General features: G+C 42.7%; 2 protein-coding genes across 7 annotated transcripts in view; both read right to left on the reverse strand.

Annotated features, from left to right (window-relative positions):
- The window catches only part of LOC311275498 (uncharacterized protein), a 50,438-nt gene extending 38,812 nt beyond the window's left edge, over nt 1–11,626 (reverse strand). For 3 of the 5 annotated variants that reach the window (XR_014624873.1, XR_014624874.1, XM_084384113.1), the window contains exons 1-3: nt 11,529–11,626; nt 10,794–10,852; nt 10,311–10,372 (exon numbers count right to left, since the gene is read on the reverse strand). Coding sequence is in view for 2 of the 5 variants with exons in the window: in XM_084384113.1 (XP_084240239.1) it covers nt 10,311–10,372; nt 10,794–10,852; nt 11,529–11,559 (152 nt within the window). In the remaining 3 variants the exon portion in view is untranslated. Of the gene's footprint in view, nt 1–6,696; nt 6,755–10,310; nt 10,373–10,793; nt 10,853–11,281; nt 11,414–11,528 lie in introns of those variants that run through there. The other 2 variants (XR_014624875.1, XM_084384114.1) reach the window with 2 other exon arrangements.
- Nucleotides 11,627–13,039: 1,413 nt separating this feature from the next.
- The window catches only part of tsc1b (TSC complex subunit 1b), a 29,680-nt gene continuing 16,253 nt past the window's right edge, over nt 13,040–26,466 (reverse strand). The window contains exons 12-23 of one of the 2 annotated variants that reach the window (XM_084382460.1): nt 25,951–26,044; nt 25,643–25,750; nt 23,727–24,378; nt 23,341–23,403; nt 21,496–21,539; nt 19,838–20,004; nt 19,171–19,353; nt 18,938–19,048; nt 17,849–17,971; nt 16,275–16,462; nt 15,885–16,058; nt 13,040–15,620 (exon numbers count right to left, since the gene is read on the reverse strand). In XM_084382460.1, the coding sequence (XP_084238586.1) occupies nt 14,933–15,620; nt 15,885–16,058; nt 16,275–16,462; nt 17,849–17,971; nt 18,938–19,048; nt 19,171–19,353; nt 19,838–20,004; nt 21,496–21,539; nt 23,341–23,403; nt 23,727–24,378; nt 25,643–25,750; nt 25,951–26,044 (2,595 nt within the window). In that variant the 3' untranslated portion in view covers nt 13,040–14,932. The remainder of the gene's footprint in view (nt 15,621–15,884; nt 16,059–16,274; nt 16,463–17,848; nt 17,972–18,937; nt 19,049–19,170; nt 19,354–19,837; nt 20,005–21,495; nt 21,540–23,340; nt 23,404–23,726; nt 24,379–25,642; nt 25,751–25,950; nt 26,045–26,466) is intronic. The other variant, XM_084382461.1, reaches the window with a different exon arrangement.

Consider the following 26,466-nt stretch of genomic DNA (forward strand, 5'->3'; position numbering starts at 1 on the left):
GTCAAAAGGGGATCATGTTTTGACAGCATTTTTCGAAGAATTTGGAAAGGTTGAGCAGAACAATGAACCATGATAACGTGATTTTTTGCACGTTTCGGCCGTTTATTAAAAAAATTCTAATTCTAAAAATGTCTAATACTTACAAATAAATATCCAACATCTTCCAAAGCATACATTTAAAAAAATATATATTTTTTTTTTTACTGTTTTTTCCCAAGAAGCTGTTGGATTCCATTACTTTTAGTGCCCTATGAAACTCAACTTAAATACCACGTCATTAAGAACACCTTTTACTATTACATCAACTTTTTAAAAGTTATATAATCAACCTGTTAAAACCAGTTCATCATCTCACCCAGAGGTGAGTGCATAATGCTTAAGAAAAGACGGAAATTTAAAAGCCATAGTCCAAATTTCAAAAGAAATAAAAAACAAGACACCCATGTAAACAAGAGTCTCTGTGAGGCTGTCAGCATGCTAATAAACTCACAGTGACAATGCTAACATGCTGTTTACCATGTTCATCATCTCAGATTAAATGTTAATTAGCAAATGTTAGCATGCTAAAAACAAAGCATGGTTGAGGCTGATGGGGATGTATTAAAATAGAAGAGGTGGACCGACCAACAGAAGGTTATTAACATCCCTAGGCTATTAAAGCAGCTCTAAACGCAAAATGTTCATCCACCATATAATCTAATAGTCAGCATTAAGACACCTGAAAGACTTGTCTTGAATTCTAATTCGCTTTTGAAGACTTCAGACTCGACCATGTCAAACCTTAAAGCAGCTCCACTTTCAGATGTGCTACCCGGCCAAGATTAAGTTAATAAATTCAAAGGTGACACGATGTTCACTGGGATGGATTCTGTATCTATCTCCGGCCAATTTCAAGTCTGCACATTGATTTTAATGCTAAACTGAACTGAAAGGAGACCAATAACCTTGGAAGGTCATAAAAACATTCAAAACATTATGTAGCCTTGACAACAGTCAGCAGTAACTCGATGTAAAGCGGCAAATGGGCTAAAACATGCAGAAACATCAGCACCGTCTTTCAGTTGACCTTTTTCCAGATTTTTAAACTCGGCGCACAAACCACGTCTACTTCTCCTTTTCGAATGTTGTTCAAATCTCCACTGACTACAAGTTTCCCAGCAGCACAGAAAAAGCTGCTCATCTTTGTGAGTGAAACGACCCTCATCCGTTCCTCATAATCTAGTCCCATGTTTTTGGTTTGTGGAGTTTGGATCCCCCGCTGTGCTCGCAGTGACAGCCGTCTTGTTGTCCTCTTTATTATTCAGATTTCTTGAAGCCAAACAGCTGTTTTGCATGGCAGACTGAATCAGAGCGTGTCCTGACTCCTGACATTCAGGTGACAGATAAAAGGGCTGAGGTCTTGAATTATGGCACAGCAAGAAATACATGGAGACAAGTTGAAAACTAGTTGATATCGTAATCCTCAGTACGCTGATGAAGAATTGCACCAGACCGTACTTTTTAAATGTACTGTGGGGGTTGTTAGTGTGAACTCTTCACACAGTCTACATCAATACTTGTATATAAATTAAGTTTTACGATGAATAAACATCTAGACTTCACGAGCAGGGGTTTTTAACTATGGAGACATGTGTCAAAGCACAGAGAGAGAAAATTAATCGCCACAGCCAGTAACAATATTTCTCCTCTATAACAAACTGCTGCAAATGGATTTCACAACCAAGTGCATGGTGGGCAGCAGCCTTTATTAGACGGACCTGAATGCATTACTTTAACTTGACGGCGGAGTCGGCGCACTTTATCACGGTCCGGGTAATGAGAGATAACTTCCCTGCGTCTGTGGGAAGCGAGTCCGGCACCACAACCCCCATGCATTTTTTATCAGCCGCAATTACTCAGAGCTTGTTGATATTTCCCATTCGTTTCATTTGGGAGCATTTGCATCAGATAACCAGAGGTCTGCTGTAGGGCTAACTGAGCCATGCTGCAGTAAATTATAGGTCTCCGACTGTCCGACAAGTCACCCGAGGATCTGCTAATGGCCAGGCTGCAGTGCGAGAGGTCAGTTGTCAACTCTCCAGCTCAACAATTCCTGGGTCGAAACTTGTGAATGTTGTCTTCATATGCTGCAAACTGTTCAGGCAATGTCAGCATATCAACAGACAGGAACTTCTGTTTTTGGTCCCGTATGTCTGCTTGTTTTTTACTATCTCAAAAACTGCTCAACTGATTTTTGTGAAATCCACTGGAAAGTTTGAGCCAAAGACATTTTCCCCCTAAAATTCCTTAGTTCTAGAAGAATCTTCCTGAACAGGCCACACACATTTGGTAAATGGACCGCATAGGGTTTTTATAATAAAGCATTTTACAATGTGCTTCCCATTCACCCACACACACAGGCTAATAAGTAAGATTCCAGAGGGATGTTTTTGGACACAAGGGGCTGTGCTGCTATGCTTTGTCCCAGCATTGGACTTGATGGGCGTGTCACGATAGATGATTGACAGGTGCTCTCAGGCACAGACCACACAGGCTACACACCCTCCTATAACCCTGCACTTCCTGCAGCACTTGATTGGATGAATGCTTGAATGTGATGTCTGCTTGTGGGTTTCAAGCAGTTTGGAAACTTTCTTTTATATTGCAAAAATAATACACAGAAATGTGCTTATGAAATCATCTGGGGGGAGAATTAAGCCATGCAGTTGCTGAAACTGTCTTTATTATAGCTCACCAACAGTTAGTTAAAAGGTTTAGTGGGAGTTTTAAGAGGTGGTGAGTGGGGCTCGATGCCCTGATTTACATAAAGTAGCCTAGGCTTCAACTTAATGCAAATGTGAGGCCCAGTCTCTTGTAACACAATGCGGCTCGACAGGAATGCCTTGCACGGCTGCTTACATAGACAGTGAATGGGAAGGGTGGAATTGAAAGATCTTGTGGACACGTACCATCACACCAATGGACGGTAGCAGAGCCTTTGGGGTTCAGTGCCATAGAAAAGGACAGTTGGGGACAAGCTAAGGAACAAACCACCAAACCTGCAATTACTGGACGACCCGCTCTACCTCCTACTGTAGCTTCATCAAATTTCATCCAGGTTCAAAGAAACGTATCACATTCTTTAAATCAAATTTGTCAATTAAATAACTTGATGAGCTCTCAAAGTTTTTAATTTACTCTACTGATATGCCACAGTGTTTCACTGTTTCCAAATCCATTTTGTGACCTGTTTGACATGAAGCTGCCCATCACTTTTAAATGCTTTGTGCAACATGTCATTCACGTGGCACAGGCACACATTACATCTACCGATTCTGCTAAATTTGCACCGCAGCAACACAATACATACAGTGGCCTTAAATCAGGCTCATGAGTCTCAATTACTTCAAACTTTTCACCGTTGAAAACTATGTGTTTTTTCATGCAGGTCCACTGCAGCCTCAGATTATAAATGACACACTTTAAGGACAGTGCAGTCACCAATACGAATAGTACTAGTCTCTGATATTACATGTACTGAGGTATTCAAAGCATTTTTCTGGCAATAAATGCACTTAAGTATCAAAAGTACAAGTAAAATTATACATATAATAACATGTATGAACTGTATGTAATTATGTTATCTTTATATTATGCAGGATGTGACTGTTACTGCAAAGTAACTAAGGTTATTAAATAAATGTAGTGAACTACAAGTACATGTGCAAGTACCTCAAAATTTTACTTTTTTACAGTACTTGAGTATATGTACTTTGTTACATTCTATCACTGAGTACTTCCTAGTTTATCCCGATTATCAGCTTGCCTCCCAAATTGACAGCACAGCAGGAAAAAAACAGCACTGCAACGTGTGGTACTGTATGTTTCTGTGCCATTCTGCATATTCTCTCATCAATCACAATTACCAGCAGCTCTGCTCGATTAATGCTGCAGGCTTGAGCTGGAGATGAAGGGCTGGATATCAAGATCTGGCTGACAGGAGCGGGTAGATGAGGGCTGATTGACAGGCAGACTTCTAACCCAATCAAGGTGCAGAGACCAGGGTGGCTGCTTCCTGGTGTCTCAGATCTGCTGTAATTGACAGGTGTGGAGAGATGTTCGGGGGTCCTGGTGGAGCTCTGCGCCGTTTATGCAGATTAACACGTCAAAAGTACAAATGAATAAATAAACTGGTAAGCACAAATCAGGCATTTAGCCTGAGGGGATGCCATCATTACCAGATTAAACAAAGTGACTAATCACAAAAACAATCCGCTTCAGAAGTGGAGGAAGTCAAAAGACGCCAAAGCTTGAGGGTAAAAAGCTAAGTCATCTTAATTATTCAGCTATAGGCAAACAAAGATATGAATTCATAATTAATAGCAGTGACAGATAATATTTTTATTTTTTAACAGATAGATTATGAAGCTGTGAGGTGGCTGCTTTGATGAGAGAAGGTACTCGTCTTTCTACAATATTTACACAATGACATATAGGGAATCGCAAGTTTTCGACAATGGAAATGCAAAATTCAAACCAAAAATGAGCCTTGAGGATGGGATCACAGAGATGGCACAAATTCCCAAAGCAGCCAGCCAGCGTGGGTACTTGAGGTAAAGGCCTTGTGGGAATACTTTGGGTCAGTCTAAAGAAGGAGGTGAAGTAACAGACGAGGAACAAACGAGACCCACGCAGGGTGTTTTGACACTAAAAAGAAAAGCCTCCTTCCTTTGAAACCCAAATGAGCTGACGCGAGGTCCTCGTTCCAAACGTACACCAATGCCACTGCCCATGAATCAAATCCTTAGATGTTTGAGTCTGAACCAGAACTGATGTTTTCTTCTTGTGGTGTTTTTTTTTTTATATCACCGAGCTGACCAGAGCAGCCGTAACCTCAGCTTGAACTCCCTTCATGCCTGGACACAACTCAGCTGTAAGCACATCACTTCTCTTAAATTGGCCTAAAAGCGCCCCGGTTTCCAGACTTCCCTCCACGCGCCGCGGACACCAGCCTCCTTTGACCTTCACACCAAGCCGTGGCCCGAACCTCGGCTATTGATTTTTCTAACTATCTGTTTACTCCTCGTCTGCACACTTTCCCAGCTGCTTGGAGAGCATCGTTTGCCCCGAGGCGATCAGCGGGGCTCAGCTTGTTCCAGTCTTTGATCATCGTTCAGCCAGCGGATTAACATATGCACACTCTCTTCCTCTCTTTGTCGCTGAGCTTGATAATAAATCTGTGGTCTTCCTCTCCCTCTCTCTCCCTCTCTCTCTCGCTCCAATATGGGACGAGCCATGAATCAATCACCCCGCTTTACGCCTCGTGTCCGACATGGATGCAAATCACAGAAGGATCTGTGGGTAAAGCTCTGCTTATTAAAACCCGATGCCTGACTCATTACAACCCGCTCATGCACATGCATGTCGCCAAGATGAACAGCAGGTAGCACGCGTGAAATACAGCAACATTGGTGGAGATAAAACGCAGACAGACGAGATTAACCGATTTCTGCATCTCTTATCTCAACGGAGGCCAAAACTAAGCCTCACCCACTTTGCCAAAACTAAAAGAGAATCGAAAGCTAATGAAGTTAATTACCGCGTCATTGTGGGAGGTTACAGCCTCGTCTAAAAGAGGCTTAATCTGAGGGAAACTGCGGTGCGGAGGCTCGCCTTCGTACCTGCCCTCGCTGTGCAATAAGTGTACTAATTAAGGTTGGTTTGAGCCTACAACCACCCCAGTTAGCTCGCTTAACGGGCCAGGGCTTCTGGGGTTTAGAACAACACTCCTAAGGACTCTGCAAGTAGGACACTGAGTAAATGTGTGTGAGAGAAAGAAAAAGTGTGTGCATTTCCAGGTAGACAGGTGACTTTTTTTCTTAAGAAGCAACCTATGTGGTTTCTCTAATGGCCACTGTTGAGACACGCCCTCACTCCCTGTTGCCTTTCTTATTTATTACGACCTAATTATATCAGTGTGTCAGCTAACATAACCAGCTTCTTGCCCTAAATGCCGCAATGCTCTCGTGGCTGAGCTCGTACTTGCAGACCTTATGTTTCCGAGCTGTGTACCATTTAACCACGGCTTCTCGAGGCACACGGGGTTGTTTAGCCTGCACTTTTTCCCTGCTCAGTCCATCAAGAATGCAATGGATGTGGCAGAGGAGTACATGCGGTTAATAAAAATACAGTAACAACATGAGCTCAGGACTGGCAAGAGGTGGAGGAGGAGGAGTGAATTTGGACGAGTTCCCCTCCTAATCATCAGCGTGTCGGCCTGAGCGGGCCTGCGAGGTGCCGGAGCTGGGGCCCTATTAAAAACCCGAAACCCAGCTTGCCGGAAAAGATCCGTCCTCTCACCTCGGAAAACAACAACCTCGCTCGCCCCGACAGCGAGACAATCAGCCGTGCGCTGCTCAGGGTGAGGCGGCGGTGACCCGCCGTGCCGAGATGAAGCCAGTTCTACACACTGATGAGCGCTTTCACAGACATCAAACGGGGGTGCTGCAGACCTCCCCACGACCTGCCTGTGCTGCCTTGTCTCCTGCTCTCTGCTTTTATTTGAGGTTGATACGGGCAGACAGATCGGCAAATATCGATCACGGCGTGCTCGGTAAAATTCTCCCTCCAGGTTTGAGAGGTGATTACAGGCCCTGGACCCAGCTGATGCAGACTGGGTGTGTGTATGTGTGTACATTTAGGTTTTTCCTACCCCACCTGTCAGACAAGCCATATATCCGGCCCTGTATTCTTTGGTTCGAGTGTCTCCAATCATCTGCAGAAGAGAGACGTCTTTAAAAAAAAACACCCAGACAGACAGGCAGGCAGGCAGGCACACTGTACAACACAGAAAATAGGTTATAAAGCGCGGAGAATAATGCATGTGAATCCCAATCATCGAAATTCAAATGATTTGGATGCATCCCCAACCAGCCCTCCTCTCCTTGTCTGCCTTCTGTCGAGGCCTCAGAACTCACCAATAGGATCGGAGGGAAACAGGCTGCAGATTCAGAGGGTTTGCATTAGGAATGGCCCGTTATTAATTAAGCTTGTGGGGAAGAGTTTTTTGACAGCGGCTCCCGAGGCGGCGAGCGGTGTGGATCTTGGCGCTGACCTGGCCCAGCAGGGGTAGGAGCTGTGTCTTTGAGGTGGTGGTGGTGGTGGTGGGGGTAGCGAGGTAGAATGGGTGGTGGGCGGGAGAGAAAGAGGAGGACGGGGGTGGGGGGGGTTGGGGGGGGCTGGCTCCATGCCGACAGCCAGGCCTGCCACGTCTGCGTGCCCGCTTTGAAGTGTCACCTTGAGGGAAGAGCCGATGGCCGGGAAGCCGGGAGGGCGGGAGCCGCGGAGAGGAGTGGCACGGTTGGCATTGCCAGACATGGCGCTTTAATATTGCATGGGCTCCCGTCCATCTCTGTACACACTCAGGACATTCCTTCTGCTTGATTTAGTTTGAAAGTAGATCTTTGTTTTTTTTTTCCTCCTCTCTCTCCTTTCCCCTCCTCTCTCGCCATGCTGTGGCTCAACACCTGTGCTAGTTTTGTGCTCATTCTTGCCTGAACAAATGTCAAGCTCTGCAGTCAGAGGAACTTTAACAACTCGCTGCATTATCAAAGTTGACAGCGTGGCATTGGGCCTGCTGAGTGATGCAGAGCTGTTGCATGTAACGTCTTATAGCTACATTAAATAATGGCACGGCAAGAATCATTTCCACATTCTCATCTAAAATTGATTTTTAGGCAGCAATGCTGACATTTTCTTTTGAAAAATTAACATTTTCCTTAAAAAGGGAAAAACTCTGCCAGTCTTTTGAGAATATTTAAATATGTGTCCATTAGAAAACAAATCAAGAATATTCAGAATATGACCATGTGTATATCTTGAAACAAGATTGCAAGAACACAAAACCATCTTTTAACTCCTCTGTGTGTGTTTAACATGGAAACTGAAGGAATAATTCAACATTAAAAGGTCATTCTGACTGACGTGCACAAATGTTTTGTACTTGCATGACTTTTTACTTTTTAACACCCACATCAACAGTATTTTTCCCCTTTACCTTCATGCATATTGAAATAAACAAGAGTAAGACGGTCGAGAATCAAGAAAAATGAACTCTATGTTTAGAAAATGCATGAGATGAATTAATTTGCATTGGAAAACTGACTTCTGCACTTATTTTAAGAAAATAACACTTTCAACACCAAGTTATTGGCAGAAATGACTTGTTAAGAAGCAGTTTGGGACTATCTTTTGCCTCCGAATAAAAATTCGGAGACTGTGTAAATCAATAATGACGTGCCTTATTGGCCGACTTTCTGCAAAATCTAAGAAATATTTACTCTGGTGCTGCTAATTGCTAATGTTGCTTTCATCACTTCCTCAAATGGCGTGTTCCTTTATGAAAAACGAAACCGTATCACCGGGGAGGAAACTTAAACTTTTACTATTCCTCTCCAGTCGCGCTGTGTTTGCCTGACCTGCTGCCAGCTCAGTTACAGAGCGCGGCGGAGAATCAAACATGGCGTTAGTTTGAGGAGATGCATGAGAGGGAGTTTATCAACAGAGGCTGCAGGAAGGAGGTGTTTTGAAGTGAGGAAAAACGTATTTAAAAAAACACTCACACTGCACGCACTTTCTACCCACTTTAACAACCGTCCCAGTTCACAAATAGCAGTTTTAACTCCCCTGATTAGCACTGACATCTGCAGCCTTTCATCTCTCCCTCCATCTTGTTTTTTTAATCAGATTAACCCAAACGGGCATCCTTTAATGGCCTCTTTTTTAGAAAAGCTGAAAGAGGAGAGATAATTAAAATAATTAAACCGCTGGGACCGGTCTGTGCTCGCTCATCTCCCGCTCTTTTCTTTTCTTCTCGCCTTTAAGTTTTGATTCTGCCTTGCTTACTGATTCAAGCGGCACAGAGAGAGAAAGACTCATCATCCTCACTTAATTGCGTTAAGTTGACTCTCGGAGGTCCAATTTTTCCCTCCAAAACCAACAGCCAATGTAGGATCTGATCTTTAGGTGCATGTCAGCTATCTAAATGTGGAAGTAGAGGGGGGAGGGCACGTTTCTAAACAGCCTTTATGGAGCATATTTATTTAGTCAGTGAGTGTATTTTGCATAAGGCCGAAGATAAAAAAGGGGGAAAAAAAGTATCCTCTTTAATGATTATTTATTCATGGACTTTTAAGCTTTTAATGAGGACAAATGAAGCCGTTTTCCAGAGTGTCAGTATGTAGTATGCTTACCAAAAATATTCTTGTTTAGCATTTTCTTTTGCACTGCGTGTCCGTGAGGAATAAACACTAACATTTAAATGTAACTAGGAGTTTGGAGCGAGACTTTTAAGCGATCAGTTTATCTTGATCTTGCATGAATATAAAATTTCCCACAAGTTTTGATCAGACTCGGTGATGATGATGATTTATTAATTTTCAGTAATCCTTGTAATTGAAGCTAAATTGATCAAATGTAGTTGATGACCACGGCGTAGGAAACGCTTTTAAAAAATTAAGTGGTTTACCAGAGTCAGGGTGCTTTTCAAAATAAAATAACTAACTTCTTTCAGACTGAAACATACACACGGCAACTTCATCAATGAATGACCTCCTGAACTTGATGAATATATACTCCATTATATCAATTATTCACTCCTGTGTAATTCATTCTCATTCATATAACACATGTGTCGTACGTTTGTACCTTCTCACTTCTACACTGAAAGACGAGGAGAAAAAAAAAAAGTAGGCTATACCGCACCGCCTGAGTTACATTTTGCATTATAGGTGTACATATCTTGAATATTATAATAACACGTCTTCAGATGAATTCAAACTTTACTTCCTGTCAAAAAGAATCTAATGAATTCTTGCATGAGGATTTTACCGAGAGCAAGAGCCCCGACATCCTCCTCGGAGTGCAGCCCCAACTTTACACAAGCTCGGATGTCTCCCCCCCCCCATACACTTTCGCTTCATTCAGATCATTTTCACAGGGCTTCATTTCAAGTTGGCACACAAAAAAAGGAAAGAATCCCTTTGCTTGAAATACTTAAGATTTATGTTTAAATTTTCATGGAATCTTTGAGAACATTGAGGAGCAATTTCACATTTGCACTGACATCTAATTTCTCAAGTAGAGTCTGAAAGCACAAATTGCCAAGGATTCCCTATGTGCCCAATTATCCTGCATCAATTTCCTTGACCCTGCGGAATGCTGGTAAATTAATCATACCACTTTTTTTTTTTTTTTTTTTGGACTCTCTCTCTCTCGTGAAATACATATGCACGCGTTTGATAAACTAATCATACTTGGTCGGTTATACTCACAAAAAATGATTCAGTCCTGGAAGCAGGATGAGAGTTAGCAGCAAGGCCCGGGGAATAGGGAGCTGAGGAAACACACACACAGTCACGTATGTACATACAGAAAGCACACACATGAAACATACAAACACAAAATGACAGTTTTAAAAAAAAAAATTCTATATACACTCATTTGTGTAAAATAAAAATTAAAAAATGCATTCATTAAAAAGACAGATTTTAAAGAAACTTTTGTTCAAGCATCAGTAATGTTTCTAGTTTTAGTTTATTGTCTGCTGTCACCGAGAAGCGTTTGTTTTTTCAAAAGGCGTGATGCCACTCAAGTGAGCTGATATATCAAAGAAAAAATACATATACTGAGACTTCTCATCAATATCATCAATACTGCTGCCATATATCGATCTGAACAGCAGCATTAAAAGCCTGAGGATCTGAATCATCTTCAATCATCTACTGTGTAACACCATATTTACCAGCCTGCCTTACCTGTTGATCCCAACATGGCTGCACAGCCCAGGTGTTAGTTTTTGGAGCAACAGTGTCCTCTGGTGGATACAAGACAACAAACAGCACAATTAAAGTAAATACAAACAACATGGAAACAGGGACACCTACAGTATCTGTGGTGAACATGATGACAGAGATGTACTCGACTGCTTTTTGGAGAATTGGCAGAATAGATGGGCTGTTCTCAAAATGTCAAACAATGAACTGTAGGTCAATAAATGAAAAAGAAGGTTACAGAGGGGAAAAGAAAGCATTTAAAGCACAACTGTGTTTGTTATATGATGCCATACAAGCTGCCCTTACTTTAAAAAGTAATCATTAAACGCCCTAATAAAGCTCGTATGGCGTTATTTTACTTAGCTTAAGTGACAACCACTTTCAGTAACGTTAGCTTAAAACTCTGTCCAGACACATTAGCTATCATCCATTTCTTAATGACACTTAATATAAAATTGTTTAACACTCACCTCTGTATTTACAGAAAGAAGAGTGCGACATTTTGGGAAATATGCCTCTTAATTAGCTTTCTTGACGAGTTACGCTAGTTGAAAAGACCAGTACCACTGCGAATTACGTACATAACGCTAGCTAGGAGCCAGGAGGCGGTTAGCTTATTTTAGCTTACCTAAATTCAGCTATACTGATTAAACCAACGCCATATGTGTTAATTAATGAGCTTTCAAATAACGTTAGCTGACAGGTGGACTGCTTTACCTTTGAACAGGGCTGAGCTGGTGGTTTCCATTGTTAATGCTATACCAAGCTAACAGGGCTCTAGCTGTAGCTTCATATTTAGCTGACAGACAGACATGACAGTGGGATTAATGTTAACATGCAACAGAGCCAGTGTAGCATTCATTCTCTCCAGGAACCACTTAACTACAGCAATACTTAACAAAGTAATGGTGCATTTTTTATACAGGTTAACATGTCATGTGAAATTTTAATAATTCTGTATATACCCAGGGCCAGGGGTGTAGCACAAAATTCTAGATGCTGGGCAGAGGCCTCCTCTATGGGCCCCTCATTGCGTCCACAGCTAGAGTGGTGTAGTTTGTAGTCCTAAAACCTGGAGATCAGGTTCCAGTTCCCTCGTCTCAAAGTCTACCAGTTTTCTGAATTGGTTTTCAGCTAAAAGCCTGAAATAAGGTATGTGGTTACCACAGGATTCAGATATTTACACGTTTTGTTCTGCGACATAAAATACATCATTAAATGTCCCATAATTTAATTATTGAGTTGTTAGTGTCTTCAAATCGGAGGTTGCTAACAAGTGGCTAAATGAGACTGCAGAAGGTGGCACGGACAATAAATGTCAGGCCGACTTTAACTATTAACTATTCCAACTCTAAAATGTGTTTAGTAATTGTGAAGTAAGACGCTTAGTGGTGATGTTGAAGTCATGCGACCGCATGTAGTCCGTTTATAGCCCAACATTAGCTTTTTACTTGCAGCAATTTAGTTTACGCTTCAAAAATCACAAAGGTGGAGTTCATCTGTGAAGATTATCTTGCTGAACAGATCATGTATTATAAACCTGTGATTGAAACAGTCCTTGTTTTTGATGATATTCCAAAATCCAATTAAAAAATCCAGGGCGATGCTAATTTCCGGGTTAGCCTACAAAAATGTGTCATTGCCTCACCACTCTATTCATTCTGGTATGTTTGCTCAACCCCTTTTTTGTCCCCCCAGTCCTACACCCCTGATCACACCACCACTACTAATTACTGCAGTATAGCAGCAGCATTTAGTGTTTTGACTGTAAAGGATTTTTGTAATCGTTAGTTTTGTATCACAAGTAGGACACGGAATATTTTACATCAGTGTCTGTATGATATCTGAGTTCGATACAGACGTCAAAACAATGCTTTTCATAAAAAAAACGACAAAGTATTTGAACAAAACATTTAAAAATTAATTATTGAAAATCAAATTGATTATTAAAATAGTTTTTAGTGCTTTCTTACCCAGGTTGGCCAAATATCAAGGGGCTGATCAAAGACAATCATTAATTCTCTGTGCATCAGTTTTCTATTTCTCCACAGTTTACGAGGATGGACCAGCTCTTTTCATCTACAAACATCTGAAAGTGTTGAGTCCCAAACACAAACTCGACCTTCACTGGTAATAAAAGAAAAAACACCTTGATGCTTCATCTCCACAGAGGCACAAACCAAACGGAGGGGCTTACGTTCAGCAGCAAAAATAAGCAACACTCAGAATTGTAGTGCAAAACATTGAAGACGATCTTTATTGTTCACAGTTAAACACAAGCCACTGCTTTAAGAACTTCCTTTTTGTCCCAGATTCTCCAGCTCCAGTCAGAGTCCTGGTTTCTTCAGTTTTGTGCTGATTGTACCTTCTGTCTTGGTTCTGCTGTAGTTACTACGGTTGGCATTTAAAGTGGATTGTTGAACATGCTTTAGATAGCGAGGCAAAAGGAAGTGACAGCAGGAGTTCCCAGTGGACAACAGGATTTAGACGACTTTCAAAAACCAGTTTACTTCTAATGCCTAGAAGAAACGAGGTAACTCTGCGTTTTATCAGACCTGCAGAAGGGAACCTGATTGAACAAGGTGTGTTTGGTTTAATTTTCCAGGTTGTACCAGCTGAATTTACACGCGACGTGAGAAACAACACTTCTGTTGAGAGATGTTTGAATTCAGCCAAAACACAAATGTTTGCATGGCACTTCAGAGCGATCAGCTGGTCGTCTTTAACAGAAAGATGATTTTTTTTAATCGCTTGGGCTTGTGTTACTTGCCAGGTCTGCTTCTAATTTAGGATATGTACTTGTGGGCATCCTGCACGGTTGAATAAATAAAAAATAAAAGGTACGTTGGAATGTGGAATTTATAAAAAAAAATGCATAAAATGTCATCAGTTTCTTGATTTCATACACTTTTCTCACTGCATCTTAGCTGAAACATGATTGCATCACTAACACACATTCGTAAACAAAACACGTTCTCCTCCTGAATTATTTTGGACAAAAACGCAAAGGAGTTTTGAACGGAAATGTTAGTTTTCCAACTCAGTCCGGCAACGATAAAGTCACACTCCCCCGAACAAACCACACATACCGATCACCTCCTCCACTGTGATGTAACACTCGCTCAACATGCACTCTGATCTCACAAACATTTTTCAGTCAACGCCACAGCACACCTAACAGGTGACGGTGACAAATGTAACATCTCTTCTGGTGTTTAATGTCTGATTTGATTAGAATTGGAAGCATTTAAAGGGTCAGTACACCCACATCACAAAAAAGACATTTCCTCACTTAGCTCCATAGAGCATGATAGTTTCGCTTTTATACGTCCAAGTTTTGAGTCTGTCTCTGAGATTCCTGCCTCCACAGCCAACATAATGGAGGTGAAAGGAACTTGCTTAACCTAACATCTAAACAACTTACAGAAACGGTGTTCGTATTACTCTGGATAATCCACAGACCTCGCTGCGACCGATTTTCAAAAGGGACTATTTCTTCAGTAGAAAGCAATTGTAATGAGAAGTGTTCTCAGAAAGGTCTGTGGCTTACCCAAAGTAAGTGACGCCATTTCAGAGTTTTTTTTATTATGTAATCTTCAATGCTGTGAGGACCACAAACAGAAAACCACTCATGTCCTTTGTGTTGGCTGTGGAGGCAGAGATCTCACACACTGAAAACAAAATCTGGACGAATAACAGCTGAACTATCTGCAGGGCTGATACAACCAGAGTTAAGTGAGAAAATGTACATTTATTCTTGTCTGGGTGAACTGACCCTTTAAATGTCAGGCTCACAGTGTCGCATTAAATAATGGATAACTTTGATCACATCTTTCTTTCATTACCAAAGTCTAGCATGGTAACACCTCATTGAATTTGTATCCCTGTAACCTTATCAAAAATCTCATGGGAATGAGTCAGACTTTAAAAATAAGAAACAAAAACAAAAAAAACAAAAACACTGGGGGAAATCCTGTTGTCCACTCAGAGTAATGGGACATATAACACTGAATTCCAAAGAGTTGCTGACATGTTACTCTTTCGCTGATTTGTAGCTCTTCTTTATCGTTAAACTTCAGTCTCTCCACCTCAGCCCTCCGCCCCGGCTCAGTTCTGTGCCCCTAACTGTGCTCGTGATGTGTTTCATTGTAGTCCATGATCTTTAGCTGCTGCTGCCGGGGGCGCCCTGACCCCGCGTGACCCCGCCCTCCACCTGACCCCACCCCTGCCTTCCTGCGGGGGCTTTCCTGGCTGGAGGCCCGCTGCTTGGGCTCAGAGTGGGGCTCCTTCTTGGGCACAGTGAGAGGAGCGGCGGGGCTAAGGGCGGGGGCCGGGACGGGTGGTGGAGTCGGCAAGGGGCAAGGCGCAGGTACAACGGGGGCGATATAACCAGGGCAGGGCGGCTCCACGCACAGCTCAGTCTTCAGGCCGTGGGCGAGGCCGGCAAGGCGTGGCGGCGGTGGCTCCTCGTCGCACTGGCTCTCGCTCTTGTTGCGGAACAGCTCGCGCGCCCTCATGCCCAGGAAGCTCTTGGCGCTGGGGTAGGAGCCCACGGTGAGCGGCGCATCGGCGGGGGGCAAGGGTGCGAGAGGGTTAGTGTGGGGACAGGACAGGGAGGGCTCCACCAGCAGAGGCGGGGCCAGATCCTGGCTGCCGTTGATGGAGTTGGCTGTTGTCTTGGAAGAGTTGCTCGCCTTTGGTTGCCCTGGCGATAAAGTGCTGCCGTTGCCCCGAAGGGAGTCGTGTGGTGGTCTGCTATCCGCCTCCTCGTTGGTGTGAGTTTTACTTGGTCCATCTGGCATGATGACACTGTGGAGGACAAAATATTCATAATTAATATTTTTTAACATAATTAATAATTCTTAATGTCTGTTGGAAATAGATTTAGATAACTACTATATAGCCCTAACTGTCACAAGAAGACAGGCCACTCAAACCCACCTGAAAGTACGTAACAATGTGTAACCCAGTACTTTGCAAACTGGACTATCAGACCTGATAAAATCATTTAATAAAACGAATGAAATCAGGTACACTAAAAATAATAAATACTAAAAATAGTCTGAGTCTGACCTGGAGTCAGCACGATTGTGTGGGTCAGCTCTGCCCCCTTGTGGTGAACCGGTGGCGGTGCTGGAAGGAGCCTCCATCTCCACTCTGCTGTAAAGCTGAAGAAGTTCGGTCTGCAGCAGCTGAGTGATTCTCCTCTGAGCCTGATACCTGCTGTCTGAGGCCTGCAGCTCCGCCCTGCAATGAAAAAGACAAGACGAGACCGGAAAAGAAGATGTGAGAAGGAGAATGTAGGAACAATTGAAATATAGAAAATGGTAAATATGCCAAGAGAAGGCACGAGATGTGGCAGATAAAAAGAGAATACGTGACTACTCATCAACTTAGAAAACTGATTCATGTCCTGTTGATTTAGAAGCTCCAATCCAAGCTTATTTTGAGGTTCACACTCACTTCGCTTGACATTTTACATCCTCGAGGAACTTCTTCTGCTCGACGATGAGGTGTTCCTTCTTGGAGAGGTGCGTCTCCAGCTCGGAGACTCTCTGCTGCGCTGCCTCCAGCTTCTGACCCTGAACCAGCAGGTTCTGCCGCAGCGTCTCCACCTCTTTCCCATAAGACATCTGCAGCATCTGGGCCTCCTGGGGGGTGGAGACATAGTCCAAAGAGGCACAAAGAGCAGTAAGGAACAAGAAACATATGAGAGAGTAAAGAGGACAGACGAAGGATTGTGGAGCATTTTTATAAAAAAAATTCAGCAAACACTTGGCTGTTCAGCTATGAGTTATTCAATGTACATCTCTATTTGTCTAAATGCTATTTTTTTTACCATTATCTGCAGTACTTATAATGCAAGTGTTTTCTGGTGCATTCAAAGAAGCTCTGGACATCAGAAATGTCCTAAAGCCAAAGGTGATGTCAGTAAATTGCTTGTTTTCTGTTATACTTTCCATACTGGACAAAAAAAACATTGATATCTGGTGTTTGTCTTCAGTGGGAGTTTTAAAAATTACTCAAATTACTCTGCAGTAGTCTTGATTATTTTTTGGATCCAGGTCTGATTGGCACTAATGAAAAAACAAGATACGTGTGGACACGCTAATTTTCTGACGTTTTCTGATGTGAACGCTATGACGCGGGTGGAAATTAAGGACTGTGCATGTAAACACTATTCCATCTATCTCCCTTCAAGAAGCACTCGAACGTTGTTCAGTCCGAGTTTGAAAGAGAAACTAAAGTAAAAGAATAAAAAAGGAACTCAAACATTGTCACTGGCCTCCGTGCTGCTTTATACCGCTCTCTTTATTCCTGCGCGTGACGTCAAATGTGACACAAAAGAAAAAAGAAAACGAAAAACAGAGAGGCAAAATCATCTACGGGTAATGGGAAAGGAGGTAATCACCTATTTTTAGCAGGTTCACCTGGGTTTAAAAAAAACCTGCATACTGTATATGTTCTATAACACTCCAAAAACCCCAAGACATTCAGCTGGAAACAGAGAATGTGTGATTTTTTTTTTGCTAAAAAATATTAAGAAAGGTGATAACTTGATTACCAACATAGTTTAATGATAAGCGACTAATTGTTTCAGCTCTACGTGAGACGACCAAAACCAAAATCTTCTGCGAGTCCGGTAGGTTACTGTCAGATTCAGAACCTGTCAGGCTTCATTCAAGGTAAAATCACACAAATCACACTCTTTAGATTTGCTTTCCATGTCATGCACGCTGAGTTTAATGATACATTTCAAACAATAAAGCCTGAGACAATGTTTATTAGAAATGATTTATATACAATTGAAACTACCTTCTCACTACTCTGAAGTAAAATATGACCATACCCAGAGGGACCTTATCCAAACAGATGATGTTACAACAAAGCTTAAAACTCTTCAGAGGGACAGTTTGACTCGAAGCCCAACAAACCCAATTAGTGCACCTTTTTTCACCTCAGTACGTCGTCTCGGCAGTTCTCTGCATCTGTCACACACACACACACACACACACACACACTTCCTTCCACCGTACCTTTGTGTTATCGGCGCCTGTGTGGTGTAACTCCTGCATGGACAGCTTATGTGCCTCCCCGAGGAGCAGCAGCTGCTTGTTCAGGAAGCTCATCTGCTGCTGGGTGCTCTCACTGTTGCTCAGCTGAAGGACACACGAGACAAACAATGACGACGGAGGGCAAAACAGCAATTACGCTACAAATCAAACCTGTCCACAAGTACAGGGAAATACATCAACAATAAGCACGGCAGATTTAGCCATTAATGATCTCGCAGAAACCAATGAAGATTCATCAGCTGCAGCAAATGAGCAGATATTTTAGTATACACATCACTCTAAGGAGCTACTTGGTCTGAAATAAATGCTACTGTATGACAGAAAGTGACTGTGCCAAGAGAAATGTTACACATACTACAGCCATACTATTGTAATTATGTTAAGAAATCAGTCCCCACACAATCTGAATATCATAAATAAGGACCTTTAATCAACTGTGTGGACGCACTCTGATATGAAATGCCCGTTTCCTGAATCAACGGCTTCTTGTTTGTCAGGATTTCAGTTGAGTCTGGGTCAGACGAGGCAAAACAGACTTCAGACAAACCCCAGGAGGCAGAAAAACACCCCAACCCCCCGCGTCGCTGACCCAAAAATAGAGAGGGAGAGACAACATCTCCAAGGCAACCGAGCCCTGGGACAGACTACATACTACTGAGAGGTGGCAGGACGAGGACGGGGGTTTGTGCTGTTGTTACTCCCCAAGTCTGACCCGACTGCCCGCCTAATTCTGTGCTGCCCAATTCCTACATACTGTACATGTGAATGCCATACATTCAAATTTGACACTGGATAAGCCTGAAGGGCAGCGGCCTTTTAATGTTTTGTAATGCACTTCTCTGCCTCATGCAGAGCCTGTTTTTGAGAGGGGCTACCCAAATAAAACTGCCCTGTTTGCCTTTGTTTGAATGACAAAACTCCTTGAACTAATCAGATAGATAAAGCCAGCGATGATACTTATTCAATGCCCAAGAAGGGCTTGTTAATATATTCTGTCACCAGTCTGAAATGGAGTAAATACTGCGTTAAATCAAACCATGGCTCTGGTACCTTGATAGTCATCTGGTTGAGTAGGTGACCAGTGTGGCAGACTTTGTTGTTGGCCCTCTGAAGCTCCGCCTCCAGTTCATCCATCCTTTTCTGACACTCCTGCAGCTTGCTCTGGAGACACAAGTCAAAATCAATCAATTATATGTTATGTAGGTGACTAGGTCGACAATTATATTTCATTAAAAGTGAATTGTATTTGTATAAAATGTATATCTCTGTGGATGTGTGCGCACCTGGAGCTCCTGGTTCTTGGTGTAGTAGTCGTCTCGCCCCTGCTGCAGCTGTCGGATCTGACTGTGCAGCCTGGTCACCACCGTCTCCCGGTCGTCCCACAGCTGCCGGTACCGCTGCTGCTCCACCTGCAGGCTCTCCCTCAGAGACAAGATGTCCACACTCTGCAGATTCAGCTGGTCCTTCTGCACACACAGATAAAGATACAAATACAAGTTGAGTACAGAGTGGACAGGAGTTTTAAAAATGTCTATATTAATAGATATTTAAAGGCAGTTTTCAGCAGTTTGTGCTTTTTTTTATCTCTGAAATGGTTCAGCTGGTGTTGCGGTGAGGGCAGGAGAGGAAACACATATTTTTCTTCACAAACCGCATTTTCTTATCTGCACAAATGTGTCAGTGTTCCACCCCTGTTTACATTTCATTTCTGGAGACAAACCATCCTTCATGGTGCCTCTGTAACCATCACTTGTTGAAAAGCGATCCTCTGTCTCAGACGCAAACAAACCAACTCCAGCTGCATTTTTTTTCTGTTACGTGCTGCAGATGACACCCGACTGATTTGATAGCTGGAGTTATGAAACGCTGCGAGCGCCTCAGTGATCGGTGCATACCTCTAAAAATACTTAAACAGGGCTAATCTGTGATAATGAGCACATGCAAACTTGCCATAGCGTTGTTCTGCTCCTCCAGTGCAGTGGCGTTGATGATGCGTCGGAGGAGGCGCCGGTTGCGGACGGCGTGCTGCTCCCTCTTGTAGCGCTCGTACAGCAGCTGGTTGTGCAGCAGGAGCAGCTGGCTGCGCAGCGTGTGAAGCTCGTCCAGCGGAGCCGAGCCTGAGGAGGGCCGTGGTAATAATAATGTAATTAACACGGTCACGCAACTGACACACATACACACTGCTACAAATGGGCTTAATTATTTCTCAAGTGTGGAACACCGGGACAGCACAGGTAATGTGATGAGAGTAGAAGAGGAGAAATGACTGCATGAACAATACAAAGCTGGGATTTCGCCAAGCAAATAAGTCTGAGAGGATTCTGGTGTTAACTTACATTCACTGCAAACAATATAAATGTTTTTGAGCTCTACAAACGGAAGATTTGCTGATCAGTCTTGCACACTGACCAACTAGAAATAACACTTTTAAAAGAGCAGACAGATCTCAGCTGAATTTAGCTTTTTAGCTGCAGTCTCCATTATCCTCACTGTCTGTGGGCCTTTATTCCAACAGTCCTAGTAAAAAAAACTTGCCTTTGACCCATACATGACGTAACCAATCAAATGTACTGATTGCCATGTTAATGTGAAATAATTTGCCATGTTATATGTAATTTAATGGCTGACATTTCCAGGAAAATAAATAACAAAACATAATGCAGTACATATATGATATATGATTTTTGCAGCCCGGTGTTGAACGACCCAAAACCCATGTATCATGTAATGCAGGTTGCTAAGAGTGGTCGGTAGGACTAGAAAAGTATGATATAAATACAGTCAACGGCATTGGCAGAAGCAACCTACCCAGCTGTCTGTTGGCCAGCTCCACTGCTGGTTGTTTAAGAGTGACCACGTTATTGATCCACATTCATCTGACATGATTTTTCATTTGAACAGTGATCTGATGTTTGCAACCCTGCTTGGCTGACTTTGAGGCTGCCATTTACCAAGTTAAACACATGATCAAGATATTTAAATTGTCAACAATGCTGTGCTCTTCAACCCAACGAAACAGAACACAGAGTTTCACTTGTTAGCATGTACGAAGGGCAGAGGAAGAGCACTGAGAGAAGAATTCTCTTGATAATTTGATCCAAGACCTTAACAGTCCTGCGGAGAGCTGACGACAATCAGCCAAAAGCTCTGAGTGGACTTTTGTTTTCGATTCAATCTAAATTACATGACTCCTATCAGTCAACCAGGGGAGATGATGAAATTCATGAGCGGCCATTACGAGTTGGCAGAGAGTTTTGACAGAAACACAGAGTCTTCCTGTATTATTTTGAGCTGCAGCTGGAAAACATTAGCTTCTTGCTCCGGTCGACTGGGTGCAGCAGGAGGTAAATAGAGGGCGAAGAAATCTCTAAATGTCCGAGTCTGGAATTTCTGAGTTGATCAGGTTCTGCGTGACTGTGGGAAGCTTGTGTGTTTTGATAAACCTCAGATGAACAAAATCCCTGTCCGGCCGGCCAACATTTTAACACGCTGTTCACGTCTCGGAGCTCGTGACGAATCACTAGTCATGCCTAAATAACGCTCCATCTGCAGCATCATAGTGGCTTCTTTTATCAGTGTAAGACAGTGTTGTGGTGTGAGTGCTTTACCTCCAAAGTGCGTCCAGTCAGCTGACTTACTTGGCAAAGGTAATCTGTGAAAGGAGAGAATGAAAACAACATTTCATGAGAACGATCTCTGCGGGATGCTTCTCTGTTAAGCTGCTCTACAATAATTCAAGTCAGTCAGAGAGTGTTAATGATATGATCATTTTAGTAGAGAAAACAGCACCAGTAGAATTTAAAATGGCGATAAATGAGTCTTTTAGAAAGAGTCTGCTGTTAGGAAATGAGGAAAAAAAAGAATTAAACATTAGCATGTCTGTAGCCTCATTTCACTGGCGTTAGTTGTAGTCCAAAACATGAACCATGTCTGAAACCAGGTTCTCACTGTTAGCCACCACTGCTGCAAGACATTCAAAAGGAAACACTGCAGGTACTGAGGTCAGCCGTGACAGCACAGACTCAACTACACTACATGGGCAGAGGGTGTGAGAGCAGAGCGCAGGTGAGCACACACAAAGCTATGTTGATACGGTCCCCATGTGTCAGGATCTCGTGTCTGTGCAGTAAATATGAAGATATCTAAACACAGCTAAGAGACAGTTAGCTTAGCATAAAGCAGGAAACAAGCCTAGCTCTGTCCATCTGTAAAGCTCACTGATTATATTCATTCAAATTATATTTTGTTTGTTTAATTCAATAAAAAAAAACAACAAGTGTAAAAACGGTCTATGGTGAGTTTACGTGGGTTGACATGATGTATGTATCATAATAAAGCCTATAAATATCACAGTTATCGCCCAGACCTTGCTCATGCTAAGCTAAGCTAACTGTCTCTTAACTCTAGCTTCATATTTAAAGGACATCATATCATCTCCTCGTCAACTCCCGACAAAAAGCAAAATAGTGTATTTCCCAATTTTTTTTTTTAAATGATTCAAAATGATGTTGCTTTAGAAAGATACAGTGGGCTCCAAATGTCTGAGACCACATTGAAAATCTCTAATATTGTCACACAAACCAGGAATAATCATACTTTTAGAGGATTCGTACAGTGAAATGAGAAGTCACAAGTCATTCTAAGCATATAGGCACTTTCTCTGAGTCAAATCATGACTAGACTGGCTGACGTTTATGGGCGCAGCGCAAAGTGACCACACCATAAGAAGACCAACACATCAAGCTTAGATGCCTGAGAGGTAGAAAATCGACTTCATCGCAGATATAAAATTTGCTAAATAAACAACGCAAGACTCCACAAGTACTGTCAAAAGAAGGATCTCAGAGGACGGGGAGCAGTTTCTAAACCACTTCTCAGGATGGAAACAAGTCCAAACATGTTGGGGTTGGCTCAAAAAGTAACACAATTTCAGAGAGGATGACTGAAAAAAAGTGCTATTTAGTGAAAATCAAGTTGGAGGTTTATGGCAGAAGAAATTAATGTACATTTTTCAAAGATGCAACTTTTCACCTTCATAGCATTACATTAAAAACTAAATGAGAGATTTCTCAACTAACAGGCTCAGACTTTTGGACCCCACTGTATATGCTTTTGTTCTCCTGAAACACTAAAAAAAACGAGAGGGATGAAAATCTGTCGTAATGTATTGATAGAGATAATCATCATTATTTCCATATGTGCCCATAATGTCATTTTTTTCACTCAGAGTCTTGGTTTCTGATGAAGACAGTCAAATGTGGAGGTGATGAGCAACTAAAGTGAGCAAAGCCAGACTGGTCTGTGGCCAGCGCTGACTCTGCTGACACTCTCTCTGCTGTTGTTTTATTGGCTCAGAGGACCGGCTCACTCTGTGTGTGTGTGTGTGTGTGTGTGTGTGTGTGTGTGTATGTGTGGATAGAAAAGGGGGCGGCGGATTCTGAACAATGTCATACTTGTTCTCAACTGGGTGTTTCCTTTCGGCTGCAGTAATAGACTGGAAACAACCCAGGCAGGCTCTGCACAGTGAACATCAAAACACACTCCTGAGTTTCCTCAGTGTGATCAACATGAGCTTCACACTGACATAACTAGAGAGCACTCGCACAGCAAAAACCCTCCCACAGCCGCACAATCCTGCACACGTGTTCAGTCGTTAACAGAAAAAATGAGCCAGTGCATGACCAGAATTTAAGGAATTTTGTTGAAATGACAAATGATGGAGACCCTGTTAAGGTGGAAGTGGGTGTGAAAATAATCCCTTAACAAATATGGTGATAATAAAAATAACAACAACAATAAAAGCCAGAAAACCTGAATAAAAGTCAGACTGTGCAAATACCTCTTGAGCACTTTATCATGGGCGTCGCTCCCCTGCTGAACAAGGCGATCCAGCACCTCCAGTGGTGAAGCCGACACTACCCCTTCCTCCTCCCCGTCCTCCAACCCCTCCTCCCACTGCGACAGCCTCTCCATCGTCGCCTTGTGCACTGCCTCCGATGTCTTCTGGCCCACGAAGAGCGAGGCCGCCCTGGGCAGGGCCAGGTCGAAGAACGACTCGTAGGGCACCGGGGCCGGGGTCTTGCTGCACGGGCTCGGGGAGAACATCCCAAACTTGCCCACGTCGTCGTCCGGGGCGGAGGGGCTCCGGTGCAGGTGGTGATCGATGGGTGTGAAACATGACTGGAAGGACCAGGACTGCTCGAGGCCGAGGGCTGAACTCCTGCTGTCTCCTCCTGCTCCTCCTCCTCCTCCGCCTCTTTCACTCCCAGCGCCGCTGGTGTTCGCCGTGTTCTCCGCTTTGTCTGGTGTCGATACGACATGGTGGGTGTCCCGGACATGGCCTCCAGGCTGGGCGTTGGAGAGGGTCTTGTCTTGTGCCTGACAGCCAGTCAAGGTCTCGGTGGTGTGATAGAAAGGGGAGTCGAAGCCCCTCAGACCCGACAGCTCCTGCTTATCCTCAGTGATCTTCAGCAGCTCCTCTGTGATGGCAGCTGCAGCAGAAACAACATATGGAGGATTGTGGTGGAGTTAAACCTGCATGTATGTTCTGAATGTCAATGTCTGTGCTTAAATATTTCTGCAGGCACGAGAAGTGCCAAGTACCTTCTGAAAAACTACAGTTTTTTCCCTGAAGAGAACAGAAATCTTTAAGTCTTAGCAGCTAGCTTTGACAGCAGAGCCGGTGCCATTTGGCAGATGCTTTTATCCGAGTGGTTCTCAGTACTGTAGGTGCATTTATTTATAGTACAAGTGGCTCGAGTGGGATTTAAACCAATAACTGTGCAGAGCAAGCTGAACACACAGGGATGTAAACAGGGATGTGTTAGCATCCTGCATATTTAGTCCGTGAGCTCAGGCTCATTTAGCTTAACAGAAGAATGAATTCTCGCGTTTAAAGATTTGATCCAGTTCCAGACTTTTGAGTTCTGTTAAAATAATCACTTTACTGACTGACTCTGCCATGAAACAATGTGGTTGATGATCATAGGAAAATGTAGGGTCATAAACAGGTTGTAGTCAAACAAAGACAGAATTTGTACAGATCCCAGGTCCTCTTTCCTTTCCTTTCTTTTCTTTTCTTTTCTTTTCTATGTCTTCATTTTTCATTTGACGTTTATGTTTTTTTAAAATGTGTCTGCATAGTTATATTTTAGGTTAGTCATTTCTGTTTTATTTATTAATAATTATCTGCCATCTTCTTATAAAAAAGGAAAATTATTTTGTTTTATTTTTTACTGGAACTGGTACATGCTCGGGATGAGCAAACTCGAGTGAGGCCATTTTGTTGTTCAGCTGTTAAAACGCACAAAAAAACACAACCACCACCAAATTAGCACTAGTTCCTGAATCAGCTCCATTCAAGACTATTTGAACATTGGTGCTATCTAGCGAACCTGCCCACATTTCCACCAGTTTTGAACCCAACAGTTGGAATCACGGAGGCACAACACATAACAGGTAGAGAATGACACTCCCACTTCAGTTCATACTTAAAGTAGAGGAAACCCAGCTAATGTTTGTGTCAGCTGGGAAACAACATTTTGAGTTTCGAACACTTGTTTTTTGGTTGAAATGCTCAGAACAGTTCAAATTAGGCACGTGGACCAGAACGGGGCTGGTTCCATGTTGGTGGTTCCATTTTGTCTTTGTGCCTGTCTGCCTCATGTTTTCGGTGGATTATTTTACTACAAGAAGATAGCAACGATGTGAGGCACATGACTGGATCTGGCTCTGTACCAAGAAGTCGATGCTCACCTTCTTCTCTCTCTTTCTCTGTTCTCAGCTGAAGCTCCAGCTCCTGTTTCTTCATGAAGACTGACAGCTCTGTCAGCGTCATGGAGATGTTCTCAGCAGCTCCTGCATCTGATGAAGAAAGGTTTGCATCATGACTGTGGGTGTATGATGTCAGAAAAACAACATCTCCAGAAAGACAAGTATTAAAACTACATACACTATTTTGGGGGAAAGAGGGCTAGAAGTTTCAGGTACTTGATGCAATGTACATTGAGGATTTGATCCAAAATTAGCAAATCTTCACTTTGAAATGAATAATGATGACTTACCTCTGTTTGTGGCTACTTCTGCACTCCTGTCTGTATCTTTCACTTGCTCCTGTCTCACCAGTGTTGCCTTGCCGCTTTCTCCTTGTCGACGATCCTGCAAAGTCACACCGTTGATTGTTTTTATTATGAATTCGTTTTGGAAAAAAAATCAGTGCCTTACTCTTTCCGTTTCTTAGAACATTAATACATTAATTTACAAGTTGACAATGCTTTGATGACTGACGGATACAGGTGAAGTTTATTTGATATTTATATTTATATACCAGAATAAAGGACATTTATGAGACAAGAAGCCATCAGACTCCTGCTGAGAATCAATAATGTGACTATAATGACTTCCTGTTGCTTCACTTCTGAGTGCAAAATCACAGACATCAGCCACGCTTGATAAATCAATTTGCCTCCTGCTGTCAAGGAAATGAGTTTTCAAGAAGAAAACATTTGATCATTTGGATTTGCTGGCATATTCGTCACATTTGTTTGGAGGTTCCTGATTACATAAAGTACACACAAACA

This window comes from Pagrus pagrus, assembly GCF_965226575.1.
Source record: "Pagrus pagrus genome assembly, chromosome: 19".
In the NCBI taxonomy this organism is placed as follows: domain Eukaryota; kingdom Metazoa; phylum Chordata; class Actinopteri; order Spariformes; family Sparidae; genus Pagrus; species Pagrus pagrus.